The sequence below is a fragment of the Triplophysa dalaica genome, chromosome 19 (assembly GCF_015846415.1).
Source record: "Triplophysa dalaica isolate WHDGS20190420 chromosome 19, ASM1584641v1, whole genome shotgun sequence".
Taxonomy (NCBI): Eukaryota; Metazoa; Chordata; class Actinopteri; order Cypriniformes; family Nemacheilidae; genus Triplophysa; species Triplophysa dalaica.
Window position 1 is genome coordinate 12,828,480 of NC_079560.1, and position 22,589 is coordinate 12,851,068.

General features: G+C 40.1%; 2 protein-coding genes, 1 long non-coding RNA gene and 6 other non-coding genes across 10 annotated transcripts; 2 read left to right on the forward strand and 7 right to left on the reverse strand.

Moving 5' to 3' along the window:
- Positions 1-475: 475 nt before the first annotated feature.
- Positions 476-2,863, forward strand: nsrp1 (nuclear speckle splicing regulatory protein 1). The gene is made up of 7 exons (XM_056730850.1): positions 476-539; positions 892-979; positions 1,064-1,120; positions 1,203-1,331; positions 1,426-1,633; positions 1,712-1,814; positions 1,915-2,863. The coding sequence occupies exons 1-7, from the start codon at positions 520-522 to the stop codon at positions 2,684-2,686; spliced, it is 1,377 nt and encodes a 458-aa protein (XP_056586828.1). The 5' UTR covers positions 476-519; the 3' UTR covers positions 2,687-2,863.
- Positions 2,860-6,157, reverse strand: LOC130407698 (uncharacterized). Its single transcript, XR_008904670.1, has 9 exons — positions 5,792-6,157; positions 4,708-5,004; positions 4,534-4,584; positions 4,242-4,272; positions 4,021-4,051; positions 3,800-3,830; positions 3,577-3,607; positions 3,352-3,377; positions 2,860-3,154 (listed from the first exon to the last, which is right to left on the reverse strand). It is a non-coding gene; the product is annotated as an uncharacterized LOC130407698 (long non-coding RNA).
- On the reverse strand, positions 3,231-3,305 carry LOC130408564 (small nucleolar RNA SNORD65). The gene has a single exon (XR_008904778.1). It is a non-coding gene; the product is annotated as a small nucleolar RNA SNORD65 (small nucleolar RNA).
- On the reverse strand, positions 3,458-3,531 carry LOC130408560 (small nucleolar RNA SNORD65). Its single transcript, XR_008904774.1, has one exon. It is a non-coding gene; the product is annotated as a small nucleolar RNA SNORD65 (small nucleolar RNA).
- On the reverse strand, positions 3,681-3,754 carry LOC130408558 (small nucleolar RNA SNORD65). The gene has a single exon (XR_008904773.1). It is a non-coding gene; the product is annotated as a small nucleolar RNA SNORD65 (small nucleolar RNA).
- LOC130408557 (small nucleolar RNA SNORD65) lies at positions 3,902-3,975 on the reverse strand. The gene has a single exon (XR_008904772.1). It is a non-coding gene; the product is annotated as a small nucleolar RNA SNORD65 (small nucleolar RNA).
- On the reverse strand, positions 4,123-4,196 carry LOC130408563 (small nucleolar RNA SNORD65). The gene has a single exon (XR_008904777.1). It is a non-coding gene; the product is annotated as a small nucleolar RNA SNORD65 (small nucleolar RNA).
- LOC130408561 (small nucleolar RNA SNORD65) lies at positions 4,350-4,423 on the reverse strand. The gene has a single exon (XR_008904775.1). It is a non-coding gene; the product is annotated as a small nucleolar RNA SNORD65 (small nucleolar RNA).
- Positions 6,158-8,831: 2,674 nt separating the features above from the next.
- Positions 8,832-22,564, forward strand: nup98 (nucleoporin 98 and 96 precursor). Of its 2 annotated transcripts, none has more exons than XM_056730922.1 (33): positions 8,832-8,956; positions 10,280-10,392; positions 10,487-10,582; positions 10,721-10,903; positions 10,988-11,127; positions 11,237-11,344; positions 11,461-11,644; positions 11,727-11,950; positions 12,050-12,175; positions 12,297-12,429; positions 12,553-12,645; positions 12,737-12,871; positions 12,955-13,088; positions 13,170-13,357; positions 13,729-13,848; positions 14,029-14,312; positions 14,389-14,502; positions 14,615-14,753; positions 14,842-15,019; positions 15,108-15,260; positions 16,142-16,363; positions 16,452-16,578; positions 16,666-17,083; positions 17,164-17,396; positions 17,906-18,175; positions 18,315-18,472; positions 18,550-18,690; positions 18,776-18,930; positions 19,064-19,285; positions 19,427-19,668; positions 20,797-20,951; positions 21,041-21,152; positions 21,296-22,564. In XM_056730922.1, exons 2-33 carry the CDS (start codon positions 10,308-10,310, stop codon positions 21,496-21,498), a joined length of 5,475 nt encoding a protein of 1,824 aa, XP_056586900.1. In that variant the 5' UTR covers positions 8,832-8,956; positions 10,280-10,307; the 3' UTR covers positions 21,499-22,564. The 2 variants fall into 2 exon arrangements, with proteins under 2 accessions (XP_056586900.1, XP_056586899.1); XM_056730921.1 differs by having other exon boundaries at positions 8,833-9,008.
- Positions 22,565-22,589: the final 25 nt, after the last annotated feature.

Here is a 22,589-nt window from a genome sequence, read left to right on the forward strand (position 1 = left end):
TCTGAGACTAGGTTTATTAAACCCTGTCCGATTAACTACCCCTTAAAAGGTAAAGTGTGTGGAGCTTTTAAACCACAGATTTGTGGCAATATTATAAGGGTTGTCGACATCTAGTGGTAGCTAAGTATTTTCTTTAAGCCTTCATTGCATGATGCTTCGGGGTTTAAAAATAACATCTATTTACCAAATTAAGATTAGAATATAAACGCTTAGAAACGTGTTGTTTATACACATTGTTTTCTTCAAATAAAAAAAAGATTCGCAGATGGTAGACGGTGAAAACAATTTCCCAGTGTGCTGCAGAAAATTACAGATGTATCGATCGATTCACACTATGCACATTCACAATACTGTAAACATATGCGTCATTGTGATTTACATAACTAATAGATGTTATTTATATATTTAATTGTTTTTATGTAAAAACATATAGATTTATCTTTCAACTCCGTTTTGTTGTCGATTTTGTGTTAAATTAGCGAATCTGCTAGACTTCAGTCAGTGGTGGTTCTGCGCAAGATGGCGACCTCTGGTAAACAGTAAGTGATTGATCGCAAATTTATAGTAATTTTGTAGACTTTATACTAGAAATGGGGTATAAAATTTTTTTATTGTTTTAAACGGTTAGTATGAAGTGAGGTTTATGTTTGCATGTTGTTTTACAGTTTAAAACAAGCTAGTACAATTGTCTGATCCACTAAGCTGAGCTAATGCTTCAACCCAAACACGTGAATACAAACACTTTGGCTAAATCATTTGTGGGTGATTAACTTTCTTAAAGTTCGGAGTGCATTGCTTGTAAACAATGCTTAGAAAATAGAGGGAATATCTCTGGGTATAAAACACGCTAAAGGATACTCATCCGCGTTTACGTTTTTGTGTACATTTTAGATACGGGCTCGTTTTTCCTCGGAAGAACGCCTCAAAATCTGTCCCTCTTCCCCGACCATCTGTGTTTGAAGATGATTCAGATGATGAGGTGACAAGCCCTATGAATCTGCACATCACCTTTATTTAAAATTAAATCATGAGCATGGTAACACAACAGAAGTTCTTGTTGCAGGCCACCGTTGGGCAGAGTTTGCTGAAGGAAGCCCTCAAAAAGAAGATGATGAAACAGGTGAGGATTGTATACATTAAATGTACTTAAAATTATGCACTTCATGTGAGGCTTGAGTTTATAACATTGTTTTTCACGTCAGACACGTCTTGAGATGCAAAAAGCTCTTGAAGAGGACAGCACGGTTTATGAGTATGACAGTGTGTATGATGATCTTCAGAAACAGAAAGTGGAAAGCAATAAAAAAATGCTGGGTGGCACAGACAGAAAGGTAAACCTCAAACATTACTTTATTTCCCCATGAAATACAACTTTGAATCAGATCAATCTGTATAGGTATAATGTCCTTTGCAATATTTCTTCAGCCCAAGTATATTAACCAGCTGCTCGTCGCCGTGGAGGAGAGAAAAAAGGAACAAGAGCGACGTGATGAGAGGAAGATCCAAAAAGAGAGAGAAGCGGAGGGCGAGCAGTTTGCTGATAAAGAGGCTTTTGTAACCTCAGCTTATCGACAGAAGCTTAAAGAAAGACAGGAGGAGTTGGAGAAAGAGAAGAGAGAAGCAGAGCTGGAAGGTGAGGTTTTGAAATTCTTTGCATTGTTGTTATAAGTATTAAACAGGACATCCTTGACAGTTGTTTTTTTATTTTCAGCTGCTCTGGATGTGAAGAAGCAGAAGGATCTCAGTGGATTTTATAGACATCTTCTCAACCAAACAGTTGGAGAGGAGGCAGTGCCTGATCGTAGTGCAAAAAAGTAAGGACATACGCTGATGTTTGTTGATGCTAAACATCTTACATTTTTTGCTAGCATGATTTAAGGCTCGGATAAAACTAACCTACAATTTTCTTTTTAGAGAGGAGAAAGCTACAGGCTCAGCAGCAACAGAAAAGTCATCGACCACTGAACCCCCACCAAAACAAAGTGAGAGCAGGGCAGAATCCCACAGTGATGAGGATCAGGGGGAAAACAGAACAGAATTTACCAAGACCACCAACACTAACCACTCAAAGCGCCACTACAGACAAAAATCTCCTTCAGACAGTGAGGATGAGCAAGAAAGGGATAGGAAGGAGGCCAGAGAAAGAAGCCACAAAGAAAGAGACAAGGGTAAGGATAAAGAGAGAGAGAGGGTGAGGGAAAGAGACAGGGAGGACAGATACAGTTACCGAAAGGAAGACAAAGAACGCAGAAGAGACAGAGAACAGGATAGAGAAGACAACAGAGGCCGAGATAGAGATGACAGACGTGGTAAAAAGGACAGAGATATAGAAGACAGACATGGTCGAAGAGACAGAGATGCCAAACGGGACAGAAGGGACAACAGCCCCAAAGACAGAGAACAGAAGGGAGAAGAAATGCAAGAGACACACAAGGATGGAGAAAGCCATAAGCTGGACAGCAAAGAAAAAAACACAGATGTGGAGAAAATGGAGAGGAAGACTGACAGCGATAAGGCGAAAGAAAAGGCCAAAGAAGATGAAGATAAAAGTGATGGACGGAAGGAAGTTGGCAAATTTGCCAAACGCAGCAGTGAACAGACGGTTATGTCAGCCAGAGAGAGATATATGGCTCGACAGCTTTCTCGCTCTGCAGCAAGACCCCATGTTGAAAAGGAGGAAGACTAGATGGTTTATGGTGCATGTTAGGGTTTCTTTCAGATACAAAATACACGTTTGGTTAAAGCAAATAAATTTACTAATTATTCACCAATATTGAGGATAAGTGAGTTTTTTTTTTGTATGTCTTAAATTTCATGTATATACAGTTGTGCCATAGTAATAATAAAGAGACAGACATGTTGACTTAATTACTTTTATTTGGTTTCGGGAAAGGGGAGGAGTCAAAGTTGAAGGGATGGCAGTCCTGGTCCTTGGTCCCACAGAGTTAAACTGCATTCAACTACAGTGCGCCTGCCTTGAAATTTCTAGTAATCTCGAAGACTTTGATAAACTGGATCAGGTGTGTTTAATTGGGTTTAGAAGTCCGCAGGACACTGACCCACCAGGAAATAATGTACGCAATACAAATGTATGGCAGTAGTTTTCACATACAACGGGAATTTATGGTTCGTCCTACGCCGCCTCATCTGGAATCTAGTGGGGAAAGAAAACATTAGCGTAAATTGTTTGCAGGGTAAACATAACAAAATCCTAAAGATGTTCTGGTAGAAATCAGAAAACTGTAAATCACCACTGATCAATCTGCCGGTAATTCCAGCTTAAATCAGTTTTTGTTTCATCATAATGAACTGGGGAAATATTTATATAAAAATAATTTCTGTAATGCTCACCTCATAAACCTGATGGTCTTAAAGACCTAGGAAAAAAGGAAACTGTTAAATATCAGATCTGTAGGTGTTAAGGGTGCCGCAGTATTAAAACGGTCTATAGCAATGTTCTCAGAAAACCGATCATCACCACTGAACAATCTGCCGGTAATTCCAGCTATTTCAGTTTTGGTTTCATCATAGATAAACTAAACTAATATTTAAAATAGCGTTATTTTTATAACCCACCTTAAATGGTCAGATTCCATCCATAAGAAACCTAGGAAGACAGACAAACTGAAGATTTAACCACAGATAACAAAACGGGTACGCTGTAGGAAACTATAGGAGGTGCTCAGAAAACCGATAATCACCACTGAACAATCTGCCGGTAATTCCAGCTATTTCAGTTTAGGTTTCATCATAGATAAACTAGACTAATATTTGAAATAGCCTTATTTTTATTACCCACCTAACATGGTCAGATTCCATCCATAAGAAACCTAGGAGGAGACAAACTGATCTATAAACCACAGATAATAAACAAATGGTATGTTGTACGATATTATAAGGTGCTCAGAAAACCGATGATCACCACTGAACAATCTGCCGGTAATTCCAGCTATTTCAGTTTAGGTTTCATCATAGATAAACTAGACTAATATTTGAAATAGCCTTATTTTTATTACCCACCTAACATGGTCAGATTCGATCCATAAGAAACCTAGGAAGAGACAAACTGATCTATAAACCACAGATAATAAACAAATGGTATGTTGTACGATATTACAAGGTGCTCAGAAAACCGATTATCACCACCTAACAATCTGCCGGTAATTCCAGCTATTTCAGTTTAGGTTTCATCATAGATAAACTAGACAAATATTTGAAATAGCCTTATTTTTATTACCCACCTAACATTTTCAGATTCCCTCCATAAGAAACCTGGGAGACAGAGAAACTGATGTTTAAACCACAGATTATAAACAATTGGTATATAATGATATGTGATATTATAAAGTGCTCAGAAAACCGATTATCACCACCTAACAATCTGCCGGTAATTCCAGCTATTTCAGTTTAGATTTCATCATAGCACATCACTAGATCTCCAGATCTTTTGCAGACCTCACAGTTGTACCTGTGCTATCCGTGTAAACACCCCCCCCCCAAAAAAGTCAATTAAAATTGGGTATCAAGTCTTACCTGATAGCACCATGCTATCCATCCAGTAAGACACCCAATGCAACATGGAATCTGTGACGCACAAAAAATAAGAGTTGAATTATTTTTTAAGGTTACAACAAGCAAGACCTATCCTCTCTATAAACACATGTGCTATATTGAGATCGCAGATGAAATTAGTAGCTAGTGGCTTACCATTTTGTAGTTTATTTGAGCACGTGGTTACATTTCTCTGCTTTTATGTTACAGAACACATGCAGTATTTTAGACACCGACAGTGGGTAGCACTGGGGTGGTAACACCATGTCTTGTTCTCGCGAATTTTATTTTTCCGGATTCTTTCTGTAGCGCACATCTCGCATCACCACCGACTACAAAGATCAGAAAGAACTTTTTCTATCCGCCTTGTGCTATTTAAACCAACGTGCAATGACGTGGGTCGTCATCTTCTTCTGATTCCGACACCCTGTGAGATTTGCTCATTTCTGCCTCCTGTTGGCGAAAGGTAGAAGTTCACGTTATTTATTAATATTTAATGTCTTGTACAAGTCGTGTGTTTATCATTGAAAAAGTCGATTTAAACAGGACTTTTGTGGACATAGCAACCCAACGATAGGCTCTTTAACAAATTAGACACGAATAAATTAACTGTTGGTCTTGGTCAGGGGTGGCAACCTTTGCGACAAAAAGAGCCCTTTTGGGCCTTCTCCCACCCAATCAAAATTTTCTGGAGCCGCAAAATATATGTAACCTTTAAATTACTATAAACACAGTTTGTTAGGCATGTAAGTTACTAGTTACCCAGTTGCACCAATAGGTGGCAATACAGTGAGATATTTTTGTATTTAGATGATAAGCAATTTATATTTTTTTGTCCCTGGCAAGAAGTGGGAGTAGAGTCGAGGTTAAAAGTTAAACTTCAGCTTTTCTCTGTGAACTTTTGTTTTGGCAGCGTTTGATGAACACCCTTTATATACCGCCTACTCTCCCCGTATGGGCATCATTAGCTTGTTCGACTTTATGCGGCGCCGCAAGACCCGACAGACTGATGACATCAAAGTACCGCGAGAGCGATTCGAAACCAAACTTTTTATGGTTATTCGAATGGATCTCGCGGTACTACGATTTCAAACGCCTGTCGGATCTCATGGAGCTTCATCAAGTCGAACAAGCCTAGAATGAGAAGCGCGCTAACCAGGCGGGATTTAAACAATGCTGGCTATAGACCTAAAAGTTTGGTTTAAAGAAGAAAAGCGTACTAAGCAGAATGTTTTCTTACCATTCCATTTCTAACGCAGTGTTCGGCGTTGTCTCACATCTGTCAAAGCAGAAATAAAACCGCTGCTCTCTGTATGTTTTTTTCTGTCATCTCGTCTGTAATGTTACATTGCATGCACTTATTTCGTCTATCGTTCTAATGAAATATACGAAAAAGGTATATATTTTGCCAGCCATACACCCTGGTGTAATGTGTATTCTTTTTCGTGAAGAAATCGGGACAAAAGTGGACAAAATAGACTCAGAAGCAGGTGTAGCCTCTTTCATACACTTGTGATCCGATCGACCAAAACGCATCTTATTACATAAACAGTGCCTTATAACGACTGCAAAAGTAGGAGGGCATAAGAGCCACATGCGGCTCGAGAGCCACGGGTTGCCGACCCCTGGTCTAGGTCTTCTTTGGAATCACATGAAGTCATACAGTCGATTTAAAGTCCCCGTGAACCGGAAGTTGCTATCATTTTTTCTTCCGCATTTTTCAATAATGCCAATAAATCCAATATAATATACAGAAACTAACTATTGAAAACAATGTTGATTTATAATGAGAAAAATAGTGGGCGTGGCTTTCGTCTTAGCTCTGTTATTTGATTGGATGAATAAAAACAGCCTGAAATGGAACTAGAAGCAGACTGATAGTTGAAGGGAAGGACAGATGCTCCGCCAGTATTTCACAAATATTCCAGAATAGTCAGCAAACTGATCAGTTGAAAACTATTATCATATAACATTTTCCCAAGACACACGCAAGCATGAATCTGGGGTCCTGAATTCTTTTCGACAAGAAGTAACCTGAACCCTACAAGCTCGGAATCATGACATCAGAAGTGGGAATTGCCAAATTTCCGAGATCACGGCAAAATGTAATATTATCGTTTGTTTTTGATGTAATGCAATGTGTATACATGCAGTATTTTCCACATACCGTGTATTTTTGTATCTCCTCTTTGCCCCGCCTCTGTGAAACTCGTAGATATTTTACAAAGCTCATCGCTCTGAAAAGCGAGGTGTGTTATGATTGGCCAGTTTACCAGTGTGTAGTGATTGGTCGAAAACTGCAACCGTGTGACGGAAATCTATTCAGAAATGACAAAATTTTGCAAAACGTTTTTTAATTGAACTCCCTTTTGTGATGATGCAAGAGTTGAACTATGGCAGCTGAGATGGCCATTCTTTGTGTTCTTTTTGAAGACTTTTCGGAGCCTGATGAAATTGGTATAAATACGTGTTGAATACTGCAAAAAAATCTCTTCAATTGCTGCGTATACCGAGCTGCAGCAGACACATTTGAACGACTGTACTTGGACCCATTGTGCGAGCTGTCTCTTTAATACTGCGTGGGTTATATACATGTTGCTGCTGATTGGGCTGACATTCTTGACACACCCCACACAAGAGAAAACTTATCTTAAACCCTGTTGTACACCATTGCAAACCGTTTCCAGGAAACATGTCATTCAACCCGGAAACCGTAGCAAATTCTTGTGCAGCGATTTGAGCTTGAACATGCCCTAGGTTCCAAATCAATTGTACTGACAGGTATGGCCACATAACTTGTGCATACATTTGGGTGGTCTTAGTCAAATCATACCACAAACTGACCTAGATTTGTAGGGGTGTGGCTACACGAGGCGTTTCAGGCAGGTCTTGGTGAGCATTCCCTTTTAGATAGAATGAATCTTTTTTAGACACTTTTTTATTTTATTTTACGGGTCTAATACATACATGGGCAACTTATAACTCACCAAAGACACATAAAAACACGTATCGTTGCATAAGATTATGAGGGCACACAAATTTTAAAGAGAGAATGAATCACAATAATAAATCATTAACAATAAACGCTGCAATATCCAATGAATAGGCGTTGACATTTTTTTTATTTCACTGGGACTTTAAATTCCCACCCTGCGTTCCAATTCGTTCCAATGCTGTTTTTGTGTCGGAATAGTAGGTACTTTTGAGTGCATGGCAAAAGAGATTGCACACACTGGGTCATATTAACAGAAGCGGACGTGGCCATTGTTGACTAGATAACATTGTGGCCAATATCTGTCACACACGTCACAAGACAACTCTTATTTCCATTAAGGTATTTATTCATTCATTCATTCATTATTTTATATGTTATGTTTACTGTATACTTACATTTGTTAATTTAGTGACGAATTAGTTATATAATTTATTAATGCAGTGGAGTGTCACAAAACTCCGCCTACTCGTGGTGAGTTATGGTTAATGTCAGCCGTTAAAGTGTGCATCATTCTGCACATCGAATTTCTACCGGAAGTAGTAGACCATCCGGGAATCTTTGGAATACTATTTTCAACATACTACGATTTGGGACATACTAATTCCACTTTCGAATACTAATAGAACGGATAGTATGCTGATTGGAACGCAGGGCCAGTGAAATTAAAAACCTTTTTTTTTTAAATCAAGATTCTTATTAACTTCCGGTTAAAAAGTTGCGATCGATTACTAACGTATATTCTGACACATTTCCGAGTGAAAAGGATTTTTAAAGTAGAAAAGTTGTGGGTGTGGCTTGCGTTTTTACTGCGAATTGATTGGATGTGTATAAACAGCTGTTGCATTGATTTTGAAATGAAACTGGCAGCAGACGGACAACTGAAGGGGAGGAGTTAACGGATGCATCGGTCAAGCCATCTAATTGATGTCATTTGAGATGGATTTCAGGGCGAAAGCGCATGTTCAGATTTAACTGATGATTTTGAGGGTACATGAATTTAAAAAAGAAAACGACCCAAATTGATAAGCTATATTTACTATAAACGCTGCAATTTTTAAGGAAAAATAAGATTTTTTTATTTCACTGGGACTTTAAAGTTTAGTTAACGAGGGGCTTTACTGGATTTTGGTGTATATCACAATATTGTTTATAATAATGATAAAATAATAATAGTAAATTACTTCATAGAAAATAATTAAATACATAGATAAAATAAAAATGAAACCCAAAGTAAACGATTTTGGCGTACGTGATGACGTCAGAGGTCTTAATATCATGACGGGGACTGCTATCTGTTAGCTAGCCGCGTTCTTTCCCTCCATCAACATTGAGCTGAGAAGAAAAGTTGGCAAGTTGATAGCCAAAACCAGCAACAAAGAGCAAGTTTGCCGCAAACATCGAGCCATTCAAGTGAGGATCTGTTTATCTGACGTTTGATAAAGCAATCGCCTTAAAATAAACGGTAAGGCTAAGTATGTAATTTGTTGGCTAAATTGCGCTTCAACCCCTATTGCTAGCAGGTTAGCATATTTACCGAGCCATGTGAATTTGAAAGTAGAAAGTTTGCGTCACGTGTCATTTATGTATATGCATGATTGATGGATAGATTCTTCTAATTATTAGATTTTGAAATCACTTCGAAGCAAAGTTGAAGCTTTGAACAATCGTATTTGAAACGGTAACTACGCACATGTAGCTACATTTGCTACATTACATTAAGCCCTAGTTCCCAGTCTTGCGCAGACCGGTTTTCTCAGGGTTGTTCCGGCATATTCCAAAATATTTGTTTATTATCAGTTGTCGGGGTGTTGTGCATTCTGTTGTCAGTTAAAAAACCATGCAAATTCTAATAGCGCATTTCATAGGCCTTAATCCATCCAATAGTCACATTTCTTGCGTCCAGCATTTCTGTCTGTCTTGTAAAATATGTCATTATATACAAGATAATATGTAACAAAAGACCTGTCTCTCCACGATTACCGTGGAAAGACTGCGTCTTAACAATTAACGTTGGTCTTCCTGACTAACAATTAGTTAGGACTAATCATTCTTTTTTTTCATATTTCTATTATCCCAATCTACCTTTTTATGTAACTTATTTAAAGTTATGACCAGTCTTTGAAGGAAACAAATTGATGACTAACTTCTAAGCCTAGTCTAAGCAGTTTATGCCACCGGCCAGGACAGGTGTAGACAAGTGAGTGATCAATGTTGTAATTAAAAGCGCTATTTAAAAAAACTATACCGTTCTTAGTATAGATTAGGTAGGCTAAATATTAAAAACAAGTAGTCGTTTGGATATATTGTAATATAAGTTATATATTGTAACATCTACATGGACCATTTCTGTAAATAAAAGTGACAAATAAAATAAGGCCTTAAATAAAAATTAAAAGTGTTGTGTAAACGGCATCATGTCTATTAGGTCCAGTGTATTCAATTCTATTCTAGTGGTGAGGTTGCAAAATGCAACCAATGGCTCACTAAATCCCCCCCCCCCGCTCTTTTGCTTCTTTGCTTAAGGAGATAAAGAATCCCCCCAATTATAATTAACGTGTTCAATGGACAGCCCTAATAAAAACATAAAAGACAAAGCATTTCTGTCAATACATTCACAAAATAATTAACAGTACCTTTAATTTAAATTAAACATATTACATAATCAATTCTAGATTATATCAAAATAATTTCCTTTAAAAATGAATGAGCTAACAGCAGTTGTGTCTTTTACAGACATATGCAGGCTCTATAGCAGTTCAAGATGTTTGGCAAATCTTTTGGTGCTCCTGCTCCCTTTGGGGGCGGGACAGGAGGATTTGGGACTTCATCAACATTTGGGCAACAAAGTAAGTAAAACGTGTGAATAGTTATTTGTTTACTTAATATTAATGCTACTCGGCCAGCAACAAAGTTTGATTTTTGTGCTGCTTTTTCCATTAGATGCTGGGTTTGGAACAACAGGTGGCTTTGGTTCGTCAGCGTTTGGGACGACAAACAACACAGGAGGACTTTTTGGGACCACGCAGAACAAGCCTGGTATGATTAGGGTTAGGGTTAGGGCAGAATTGAGCCGCTGTCTTTAAATTCTCACACTTGGAGTACTTAAAAAAAAAATGCACGTTGATGTAATATCATTTTATTTAAATGTCTTAAAATGTTTGTGTCTGTTTCTAGGTGGTCTCTTTGGCTCAAGCACTTTTAGTCAACCTGTCACATCTTCCACCAGTGCTGGATTTGGGTTCGGTGCACCCAGCGGTACATCAAACAGCCTTTTTGGAAGCACCAACACCGGAGGTGGAGGCTTGTTTGCCCAGCAGAATAATGCGTTCAGTGCCAACAAACCAACCACATTTGGCAGTAAGTATTCTATGTTCGATTTGTTATTCAGGCTTAGACACAACTGAAAGTAATAGTGAAATAATTATATTAATTGCTTTACAGCTTTCGGAACCAGTACCAGTAGTGGAGGATTATTTGGGACAACCAACACCACGTCCAACCCTTTTGGAGGAACATCAGGCTCCTTGTTTGGGTCAACTAATTTCACCCCTGCCCCACCTGGCACCACAATCAAATTCAATGTTGGTTTAGACATTCTTGATGAATGTTGTGCTTCGCTTGATGTTTATTGAGAGTTACCTTTCTTTCATGTGAGGTTATTTATCCAAAATCTTTATTGTCTTGTATCAGCCACCAACTGGGAGTGACACAATGGTGAAGGGTGGTGTGACGACCAGCATCAATACCAAACACCAGTGCATCACCGCCATGAAGGAATACGAGACTAAATCCTTGGAGGTAGAAAGGGGTTTCATTTTAGTACTTAAACCTTAGATAGAGTAGATAGAGATTTATTCAAATCAAAAGTTTGTGTTATTTCTGTATCATAAGCGTTGATATTTTTTTGCAAAAAGGAACTGAGGTTTGAGGATTACCAGGCGGGAAGAAAGGGGCCCTCCAACCCCATGGCAGCTGGCACAGCTGGTCTGTTTGGAGCCACAGCCGCCGCTACTTCCAGCACTGGTACTGGTCTCTTTGGTTCCTCTGCTCCAAACACTGGCTTCAGCTTTGGCCAGAACAAAACCTCATTTGGCACCAGTAAGTAAATACTGAGGTAACATTCGAAAGGTTGTTCGTAACTGTGGGTATATATTTATTTAAGGTGTGCGTGTTGCTCCAGGTACAGGGGCATTTGGCACAACTGCCGGAGGTTTGTTTGGCCAGCAGCCAGCGCAACAACAACAACAACAACAACAACAGCAGCAGCAGCAGCAACAACAACAACAACAACAGCAGCAGCAGCAAGCTTCCAGTCTCTTCAAACCATTCGGCTCTGCCACCACTACACAAAACACTGGTTTCTCCTTTGGCAACACCAATACCATGGGTCAGCCCAGCACCATGGTGAGTACGATGTACCTTGCTACATTAATCTGTATTTAAATATGCTGTTTACAGTCAAGATCAATTCTGTGTGTAACCCAATGTCTTGTATCTTTTCAGGGTCTGTTTGGCAATACCGCTGCCTCACAGGCTGGAGGGCTTTTCGGAAACACTAACACAAGTACCGCTGCAGGCTTTGGACAAAGCACGGGGCTCTTCGGTCAACCTAACACTGGATTTGGGAATGTGGGTACACTGGATATATCTGGAGAACGAAAAACGAATTTCTCCTTTTTATATTCTTGATCACTTTAACATATTTACAAAAGTCTTCTCTGGTTTGACCACTGTGTCCACTGTTATACAGAATCTCTTTGGTAATAAGCCAGGTGGATTTGGTACCACCACCACCAGTGCACCCTCCTTTGGCACAGCCACTGGTCTGTTTGGAAATAAGCCGACGCTCCCTCTAGGGACTAACGCGAACTCGTCAACCTTTGGTGAGTCTTTATTTCCAGTGGTTTTACTGGTGTGGATCTAGGTTTGATTCTAGAATTTCCAAATATATTCTGTTATACGTCATATTTTGAAGTGTAACTTCTTCTTGTTGCTGTTTTTGTAAGGATTTGGTGGAACTGGTGCTGGCGGGAGTCTTTTTGGTAATAAACCAGCAACAACAGCCCTGGGAACAGGATTGGGAACTGGCTTTGGAACAGGTATATGTTCTATATACTTTTTTTCATGTTATTAAAAGAAGCGTCTTGACTTGTACTTGACTTACCAATATTGTCCATATTAAAACTTAAGGAACCGGGCAGACGTCATTGTTTGGAAACAACCAGAACAAGCTAGGCTCAACCCTGGGCTCAGTGGGTACATTCGGGACTGGTTTTAACACTGGAGCCAGCACTCTGAATTTTGGTGCACCCCAACAACCTGTTGGTCAGTACGAATACTTGATTCTCTGAATCAGACATGTAGTTTTATATCATAAGTCATTTCTATTATGTGGATTTGGTTCCCAGCTCTGACTGATCATGGCGCAACAGCTGCGCAGCAAGCTGTACTTCAGCAGCAGATCAATGCGTTGGCATACTCACCTTTTGGAGACTCGCCCCTCTTCAGAAACTCGCTGTCTGACCCCAAAAAGAAGGAAGAGGTTTGGTTTATGTCTTGCATAGCTCATACTACTATGGTTTAATTGTAGTAAGTTTTAAAAATACATAATTTTCTACTTTAGCGCCTGAAGCCCACAAATCCAGCTGCCCAGAAAGCCCTGACAACCCCCACCCAGTACAAACTGACCCCTCGTCCCGCCACCCGAGTGCGTCCTAAAGCTCTGTCCTCCTCGGGCTCATCTAAATCACAGCTTTTTGATGGACTTGATGATGATGAACCTTCACACACCAATGGAGCCTTCATGCCTCGGTATGAACTGAAAGTCCTATATATCTGCAAGCTTTGTTGTCATAAAAAAAGGATAGTTTTATGGACTTTTCACCCAAAAATATAAATTCTAGCACCATTTACTTGCCCTCTTAACATTTGAAACTGGTAGGACTTTCCTCCATCTGCAGAACATAACAGAAGATGTTTCCATTCACTTGCCTTGTTTTGGTGTCCATACAGTAGAAGTGAACTTTCTTCAAAATATATTTTGTGTTCTGCAGAGGAAAGAAAGTCCTACAGTTTTTTTAATGACAAGAGTGTGAATAAATGGCAGAATAATTTTTTGTGGGTGTACTGTCACTTTAATGTAAAGGGTTTAATGTTTGTGTATATATGATGTTGTCATTTAGGAAGAGCATAAAGAAGCTTGTGTTGAAGAACTTGAATAACAGCAGTCTGTATAACAACTCAATGAACAGAGAAGCTGATGACCTGGCCTCCCCTTCAGAGTACCCACAGAATGGACTCAGGTTAGTTTGGAGTAATGATGTTTTATAGGTATAGTGTGGGGTACAACCATCAAATCCATGGAAGAACCAAATAAGATGTTAAATGAATTTCAGTTGTATTAAGTAATGATTTTATTTTCTTTATCACTTAAGTTTTTTTTAAATGACTCAACCTTGAGTTTCTTTTCTTTCACTCTCAAGTCTGAGCCTGGATGAAAGGGATACAAGAGAAGCGACAATGGAGAGAAGTGGGGAAGATGATCTGGAGGTCTCCAAGTTTTACACCAACCCAATCTCCAAACCCATTCCGCACGCCCAGTTGAGCCCCTTACTGCAAGACACTATCACTGAATTCAACATGCGCGGACCTTCTAGTCATCGCAACGGCCTGGAGGCCAGCAGTGAAGAGATCTCCCTGGCAGAGGATTCTATTCAGGAGGAAAGAGATGATGAGCTGGACGCTCAGAAACCTCCTCATCCTGCTGGTGCGTGTACAACACATCGCAAATCATGCTTTAAGGACATCATGAAATCACATTTGAACTTTTTTCTGACTTTCAGGTATTGTTCTTGGCCGTGTGGGCTACTATACCATCCCATCTATGGAGGAGCTGGGAAAAATGTTGAATGAGAACGGAGAATGTATTGTGGAGAACTTAACTGTTGGCAGAAAAGGTAAAGCCATTAGCTGTATATTTTTTGTCAAACGACAAGAAGATTCTGGTGTTTCAAATGGCACAATGATGGAGCAAATCTGTTTCAACATATATTAATTTATTTTATAAAGGGTATGGGTCAGTTTTCTTCACCGGTGAGGTGAACCTGACCAACATGAACCTGGATGAGATTGTGCACTTCAGGCGCAAGGAGATAATTGTGTACCCTGATGACAAAGAGAAACCTCCTATTGGAGAGGGTCTCAACAGGTACATGCTACTCAAAAACTCCATTCGGCTTCTGTTAAACAGCGTTTTCCTTGTTGGTTTATTGTATGTTGCTCAATCTGAAATGCAGACGGGCGGAGGTGACTCTAGATGGTGTCTGGCCCAATGACAAGACCACGTGCTGTCAGATCAAGAGCCCAGAGAGACTCACTGCAACAAACTATGAGGGCCGGCTGGAAGCTGCCTCACGCAAACAAGGCGCTCGCTTCCTGGAGTACCGTCCTGAAACTGGCTCGTGGGTGTTTGAGGTAAGAGAAACCCCCTGTGGTTCTTAAAAAATATTTTAAACTAAAATGATATGTTTGGATGGAACATTAATGTGTTATTGGATTACAGGTGGCCCACTTTTCAAAGTATGGCCTACAGGATTCAGACGAAGAGGAGGAAGTGGCTTCATCCAAGGTTGACCTGAAGAAACTGAAGACAGGCATTCCTCCCGGCATCCAGCAGCTTCATCTGAACCAGCAGCCGGTGCCACCACAGGCTCAGGTAGACTGAGGAATGCACCGGGTCTTACACAAATTGGTCTCTGAGGACCCCCCGTGTTCACTTTTAGCTAACGGGACCCCACAGTACCCATTAAAACTGGCAGTGGGGTTTACGTGGTACTGATGTGACTTCAATTGGAAAGTTAATGCATTTTAAACACAAAGATCTTGGGTATTTGGTAACCTTTTATCTGTGATATTTATGTCCTGGATGGTGATCTTGCCCCTTATTTTTGGTTTAAAAAAAATTGGTGGGTGATTTTGACAACTTGGGCTTGAGATCTTTCTGTAATTTTGTTGCAGTATTGACGTTAATGCAAAGTCTTTAATGAAAAGATTGTGTATCTTATCAAACATTATTATGATGATATAAGACATATTTTGGGTGTGTTGTGAGTGGAACAAGATGCAGCCAGGCATAATACAATTTTTTACTGGTTGGATTCTTTTATTTTAATAAACAGCGTTATGAGATTTGTGGAACATTCTACAAAAATGTATTTGACTTTTATGCCATTTGAAGAAAAAATGCAGTGATGTGTGTATCTGTCAAAGTGGTGCACAAATATAAGCTTCTGAGTGTCTTAGTTGGATGTTTAATAGTGACGAATTGTATGAATGACTGTGATTTTACATCTATTTTGTCATGCATTTAAATGACGAATAAAAGAACAATAAAGTAAATTAAGAGAAAATATTTGTGTCCGTCAGATTCATGGATACACCTGCTGCTACGGTCTTACTTTATCAAAGTGAAGTTAGACACCTTCATGTTTTTGTTAACCAGGCATACAAAAGTGATTATATATAGTAAAAGAACTAGAATTATTGTAAGTCCTCACTCGGAGTAGAAAAGACCTGACTTGATATCTTTGTGTGTAGAGTACTGCGGTTTTTGAGCTCCTAAGCCGTGTGTCGGAGTTGGACAGCGACATGGCCGACATAACCCAAGAACCTGCCACAGACAGTGTTTTGGGGGACGAGGATGGAGAGAGAATCTCACTGGAGAGCAAGCTCAGAGCCGAGACTCCTGCCGAGCACGAGCCCGTTTCGGCTTCGAGCCAAATGGCGTCGGCGATGGGCATCAACCCTCATACCTTGCAGGTAGTGCACGTGTGGACGTCTCTGTTGCTTTCATAACCTCACATTCTGTGTGTTCTGTCTTTTAAATGTTGATTTGTATTCCACACAGATTATGAAGGCCTCTCTGTTTGCTGAGGATGACGAGTGTGATTTGTTTCAAGAACACGGTTCTTCAAAGCTCATACAAGACGTGGCCTCTGCTAAACTTTTGCTTTCTCGAGGTGGTCGACCATCAAGTACGGCTCTCTTAATAATCCAATTTCAGAACAGTTCTATTAAATGTGCAGGTTTATGTGTAATATTTATTTTCTTCACCCTCACAGTTGGAGGCCTGTTACAAACCAAGTTCACCTCAGGAGGAGGACTTTTTTCTCATTTGCCAGAAGCACCTTTTGGTGGAATATCTCAGAAGCTTGGCAAGTCGTTTGCTTCAGATACCCCGTGGCCTTCATTGGGCCCCTCCTTTCTTTTGCCTGCACCTCCTCCTGAACCTACCCTACGTACCGTGGGAGCCCGCAGATTGGGAGGACCTGTACCTCTAGAGAGCTCCGTAACACTTGGAAAAGGACGTCTGCTGATGGATGCTGCTTTGTTCAGAGGACGGTCTTTTAGAGTGGGCTGGGGACCCAATTGGACCCTGGTGCACTCTGGAGATCAACTTAGTGTGACGGAAGCAATGAAGGAACAGGCAACAGAAAGCATGGGGTTCGGATTCTTGCCCAAACCAACCAAAACCAAACCGTAAGTTTAGCTATTTCCTTTTTTATTTGCAAAGAAACAATGCGGTGGAATCATTGCTCAAGGTGTTTGTTTCCAACCAGGATCACTGAATGTCCTTTTAAAGTGCGTGTGGAGAAGGTGGTGGGTCTTAAGCCCAAGGAGTCGGCAGAGAGTTTGGCTCTGTACCACAAGCAGTTGGAGATTGGATTGAAGCACAGCACTATCACAACCGAGGACCCTTGTCCTTTCGTCCAACCCGCGAGCGGAGTGGATGCTCTGCACGAGTATGCGGAGTGGATTGTGTTGGTCAACAAAGACATGGGAGCAGGCGATGGTATGAAGTGCATTTTGTTTTGATAGCATACCTCCTTTTATTGGAATAGAAGTGTTCAGTGTGTAATTTTTTTGGAGAATGTATTGGCAGAGATGCAATATAATATACGTTCAGAGTTGTATAAAGACCTTACATAATGAAGAGTATTGTTTTTATTACCTTAGAATGAGCTATTTCTATCTACATAGCCAACACTGTGGGGCCCCTTCAATGGAGATGTCGATGTTGTTTCTAAATAGACAAACTGCTCTAAAAACGTGTTTCATAAATGCGTTATCTCCTTCGGGAAAGAGGCGAAACCATGACAACATCTTAGTTCTGTGTCAGCCACCTTAGTGCTTCAAAAGAAAGGGGGAGGGTGGAGTAATCCGTTGGTTACAGTTTACAACATCACCTCTAGATGTCGCAAAGAATCCACATTGCTCCATTAATGGAACCGTTGTGATTGATCTGAAAACCCTAATTTGAACAAACACAAATCTGTTGTTTTATTTTCAATCTCCTGTTAGCTGTGTTGGCTCACTGGCGGCAAGTTTGGACTTTGTGTGCTGCTCTTTGGGGTTGTCACGGTGATCAGGATATGGAGACTGAGGAGTATTCTGAGTACCAGCAGCAGCTTGAGCGGCGGAGGAGCTTCTCAAACTGGCTCTCAGAGAGCGCAGCTGAGCGTATCGAGGAGGAAGTGGGTCGAGCTCTCCAACTCAACCACGCTGAGGCCATATTCAGTTACCTTACTGGCCACTCCATTGGCAAGGCCTGCAAACTGGCTCAGAAGAACGGTGCATTTTTTATTTTTGGTTTAGTTGTTTTGTTCCATTTTTACGTTATCATGCTGATTTGCTTCTGTGAAGTTGTCTGTTTGTAGTTTGCATATATGCTTTATAAATGTTCTGATAAAGGTTGTTTGTGTGTTTTTAGGGGACCATCGCCTTTCTCTGATGCTGTCTCAGGCTGTGGGCTCTCAGTATTGTAGAGATCTTTTGGCTCTGCAGCTCAGTGACTGGAACAGAATGCAGACTGACTCCTTCATAGATGAGGGGAGGCTGAAAATATTTGCTCTGCTCGCAGGCAAACCAGTGAGTAATGGAAATGCTATGACGTCTATGCTGTTTTTGTGGAATTTACTTTTCTGAAGCATATCCTTGTTGTTAAGGTGTGGCAGTCAACAGACTTCTGTATAAACGTGTGCTCTGAGCTCGACTGGAAGCGCTGTGTTGCTGTTCATCTTTGGTACATGCTGCCTCCCACCGCTTCTGTCGCTGATGCTCTTGCTAAATACGAATCCGCCTTTCAGGTACTACATGCTATTACAAAATCCAGATTTTCCTTCCCATGTTATAAAGCTCATAGACTGCCGTTAACCCATGTGTTTATTGCAGGGTTCAGAGGAAGGGAAGAAGTATGCTTGCCTTCCTTTACCTCCCTATGTGGATGAATTGGAGTTACTAGATTTGGATGAAGAGATGGAGGAGAAAGAACCTAAAAGTTCCCTCTATGACATCTGCTTCCACCTGCTTAAGCTTTACAGTGACCGGTTCGTGTCCACCTCTTTGGTTTCTTCTCTTTCAATAAAGATCATGTCAATGGGTCGATTTCATTCAGCTATGCACAAAACTCTGCTAAAGCTAAATTTGCTGTTGCGTTCTGTATCGTTTTTCCTTTATCAGGCACTATAACCTACAACAGCTACTTGATCCCTGCACGGTAACTGCTGATCGTCTGGACTATCGGCTGAGCTGGCACCTGTGGAACGTTTTGCAGGCTCTCAACTACAACCATCTGTCCACCTCATGCCAGGGCTTGATGCACGCCAGTTACGCTGCCCAACTAGAGAGTGCAGGACTCTGGGAAAAGGCTGTGTTTGTGTTGCTGCACATACCTGACTCGGGGTTAGTGTCTGTTTCATTCTCAGCATATGTTTAGTTTATTGTTGAGGTGCATTTTTGTATTTATTTGTAGAAGAGTGTTTGAATTAATAACATTAGTTTGAATGTAATAACATTAGACGATTTGTATTGATGTGTGCACAGATGTAGAGAAATGGCAGTACGGGAGATGCTGAACCTTCATTGCCCCCTGGAAGAGTCGGAAGAGTCGATGAAGAAGGAGCAGTTTCTCATCGAAAAGTTGCTCATCCCCATACAGTGGATCCATCAGGCCAAGGCCATCCGTGCCTGCAGAGAGGGAGACAAACACCGGGAAGCCCTGCATCTCTATAAGGCCGGCCACTGGAATCACTGCCATCGGCTGGTCATTCAACACCTGGCGCCAGGTTGGTTAAGTCTTTTTAAAGCAAAAAGCAATTAAGCAATCTTTTGCTGCCATCTTTTGGGAAAAATTTAGACCAAATTTAGAGCTTTTAACTGTTTCCACCGCCATTGACGAGTTATCTTGTCATTTAAAAAAAACGTTCCCCGCCCAACGGCAATCTGTGTTTGTAGGGTTTTACAGCAGGTGGCGCTGTTACACACCTTTGGAAAAAGTACAGAAGCTCTGAACCTAGAATGTATATATCTTTCTGTTTTTAATTGTTCAGAGTCTAATCTGGGTGGAGTCTTTGACCAAAAATTTTTATTATCTCAGCTGTTTAATCAAAGTGATGCATTTTTTAAGAAAGGTATCCACATCTTAGGGGTGATAAAAAATGTAGATAGAATACTGTCTCTTTCATTTGAAAGCAGAGACTATGTTCTTTCATTTGATATATTGTTTGTCCATAAACTAATTACAGAAAATGTACTGTGAGCCATCAAAATTTTGTGAAAATGTTAAAAACTCTGGCGCTGGCTGGCAACTGATTGGCATTTTATAGGGCATCTGACCTACGCAAGTCAAATGATCATTCTTTATAGACAAAGGTTATGTGGCGAAAACTTAATTTATGGTTAACTTTGGAAATTAATCCTTGACAGTTGAGTAGTTTTAAATGCAATTTAATAAAATTGATATACAATCAAATATTAATATACAATAATATTAATCAATACTATTTATAATTATATTTATTGATATAAAAATAAAATAAATTGTTATATTATAACCGAACACAGACTGGATGTTTTCTTCGGCCCAAGTTCGTGCATCTGATGAAACCATTTATAAATGTGAAATCGCATACAACTAATTTCCAGAAACACCTTATTCACAGCAGCTCCTACTTTTCATGCCATTATATAGATAATGCCTGTTGCAATGGCTGCGATGTACGCGAACATCCATCACCATAATTTTTGTTATGACATTGTGGAAGGAAAATATTAGGTTTAAGACTCTTAACATCGAATAATGGAAATGCTGTCATTTTGTGAAATTTGGCTCACATTGTGAACAATTTGTTCTAATCTGTAATGGAAACCAGGTTTATGAGTGGCCCGTATTTACAAAGATGTCTCTCTTTCAGATTGCATCATTAATGATAATCATAAGGACCTTCTGGATTTCCTGGAAGGATTAGCGGTACCAGACCGCAGTGTTCAGATTCAGAGCTGGGACACATCTGGACGGGTTTACCTCGATTACATGCATGTCATCCAGTCACTGCATGACATTCAACAGGTACGTCAATGCTAATGGATCTGCTGCAGCTATAGGTTATAAGTTGTCAAAGCAAGCAACATGATCGTCTTCTCCTTTTGTGTGCATAGACCGAAAGCCCAGGATATGAGCTGGAGCGATTACATACAGAGGTGACGTCTCTATGTGGCAGGATAGAGCTCCTCCCTTGCGCCAAGGCTAAAGACCGTCTCGCCCAATCAGGTCAGAAAAACCTATTCTATGACTTGGTTTCCACATTCTTTATAGAAATGTTGCTTCCCTGTTCCTCCAAAGCACACCTCGGTGTGTTGAGTCATGTTGGTGAAACATTTTCTACAAATTCTTGATCTCGCCTTCCTTCACAGAGATGGCCAAACGTGTTGCTAACATCCTGCGGGTGGTCTTGAGTCTCCAGCAAGGCGGTGAGGGCGCCCCAGATCTCCGACACATCCCTCTCTGTCAGCTGGCACCGCACATTGGACGTCTGCCTATGCCGGAGGACTATGCTTTAGAAGAACTCCGCAACCTTACTCAATCTTACCTGCAGCAGTATGTAGTCGGTCACTAAATATCAAGACTGAGTTTCCCAATAGGATCTGCAAATATATTGAGTTGCGAGTGGTCTTCAGCACTCTAGTTCAATGGCTGTTTCAGGCCATGGTTGAACTTTCGATGCATATTTAGGCACAGTACTTGTAAATAAAGCATTCCCGTTTGTTTTTCTGTAGGAGCTTTGCTTTCTTTCAGATCCTGTTTTGTAGTCATAGATATGATTTGTGCGAGTTTGTATTTGATCATTAAAGTATCTTTGGAATACTCCTGTTGATGAATATCTTTCAAAGACGCTTGGATGGAAAATGCCACATATGAGACTTTCCATTTATGTTGCTGTTGAGTACCATCTGGTTTGTTCATATGTGACATTGTGTAAATGTGTGTTTAGTGGAGTGTGCATTGTCCTCTGGGCCTATAATAATTCATGCTGACTTTAAAAGTGGGTTTGAACTTTTTTTTTGTTTTCAATTGTAGTATTTTTAAGTATTAGTATTACAGTGTACAAACTGTTTGTATTTTATTGTTCCAATGGACTGCCTTAGTCTAAATTTGCAAGTGTAAATGGAAAAGTCCCTCAACTATGGAACCAGTCTTTTTGAGAAGTTTTGGTATCATTGAAAATCTCCTGACACCAACTAAGTCTAAACGTAAAGTAGGCATATCTATTTTTTTAGGTTTTTCAAAATGTTCATTCGGAAAACTTTATTGTTGATGGTTTGCCTAATATAAAAATATATTTTGGTGGCTTTAAAGTGTTTAACATAGTGACTGGCGAGACCTCTTCTGAATAGGATAGAGTAAAGCTGATGTATGTAATTACATTACAGCATTAAGCGAACACTTTGTCCTCTCAGGTTTTTAATGATACAGCTCATTTGGCCACTACAGTAATATGCTTATTTTCTAGAATGTTTATTTTTCAAGAACATTATGAACATTAAACCTGGTTTATGATGGAGCTCATTCAGATTTTTGGGGCTTTGCTCTTTGACAGTGTTCTTGTGGCTGACTGATTTTTGCTGTGCATGACTGTGCTTAATTTTATAAACTAAATAAAGTCAATTGAATTTATAAATTAACTTCATTTCTTTCTGTGAATCACTC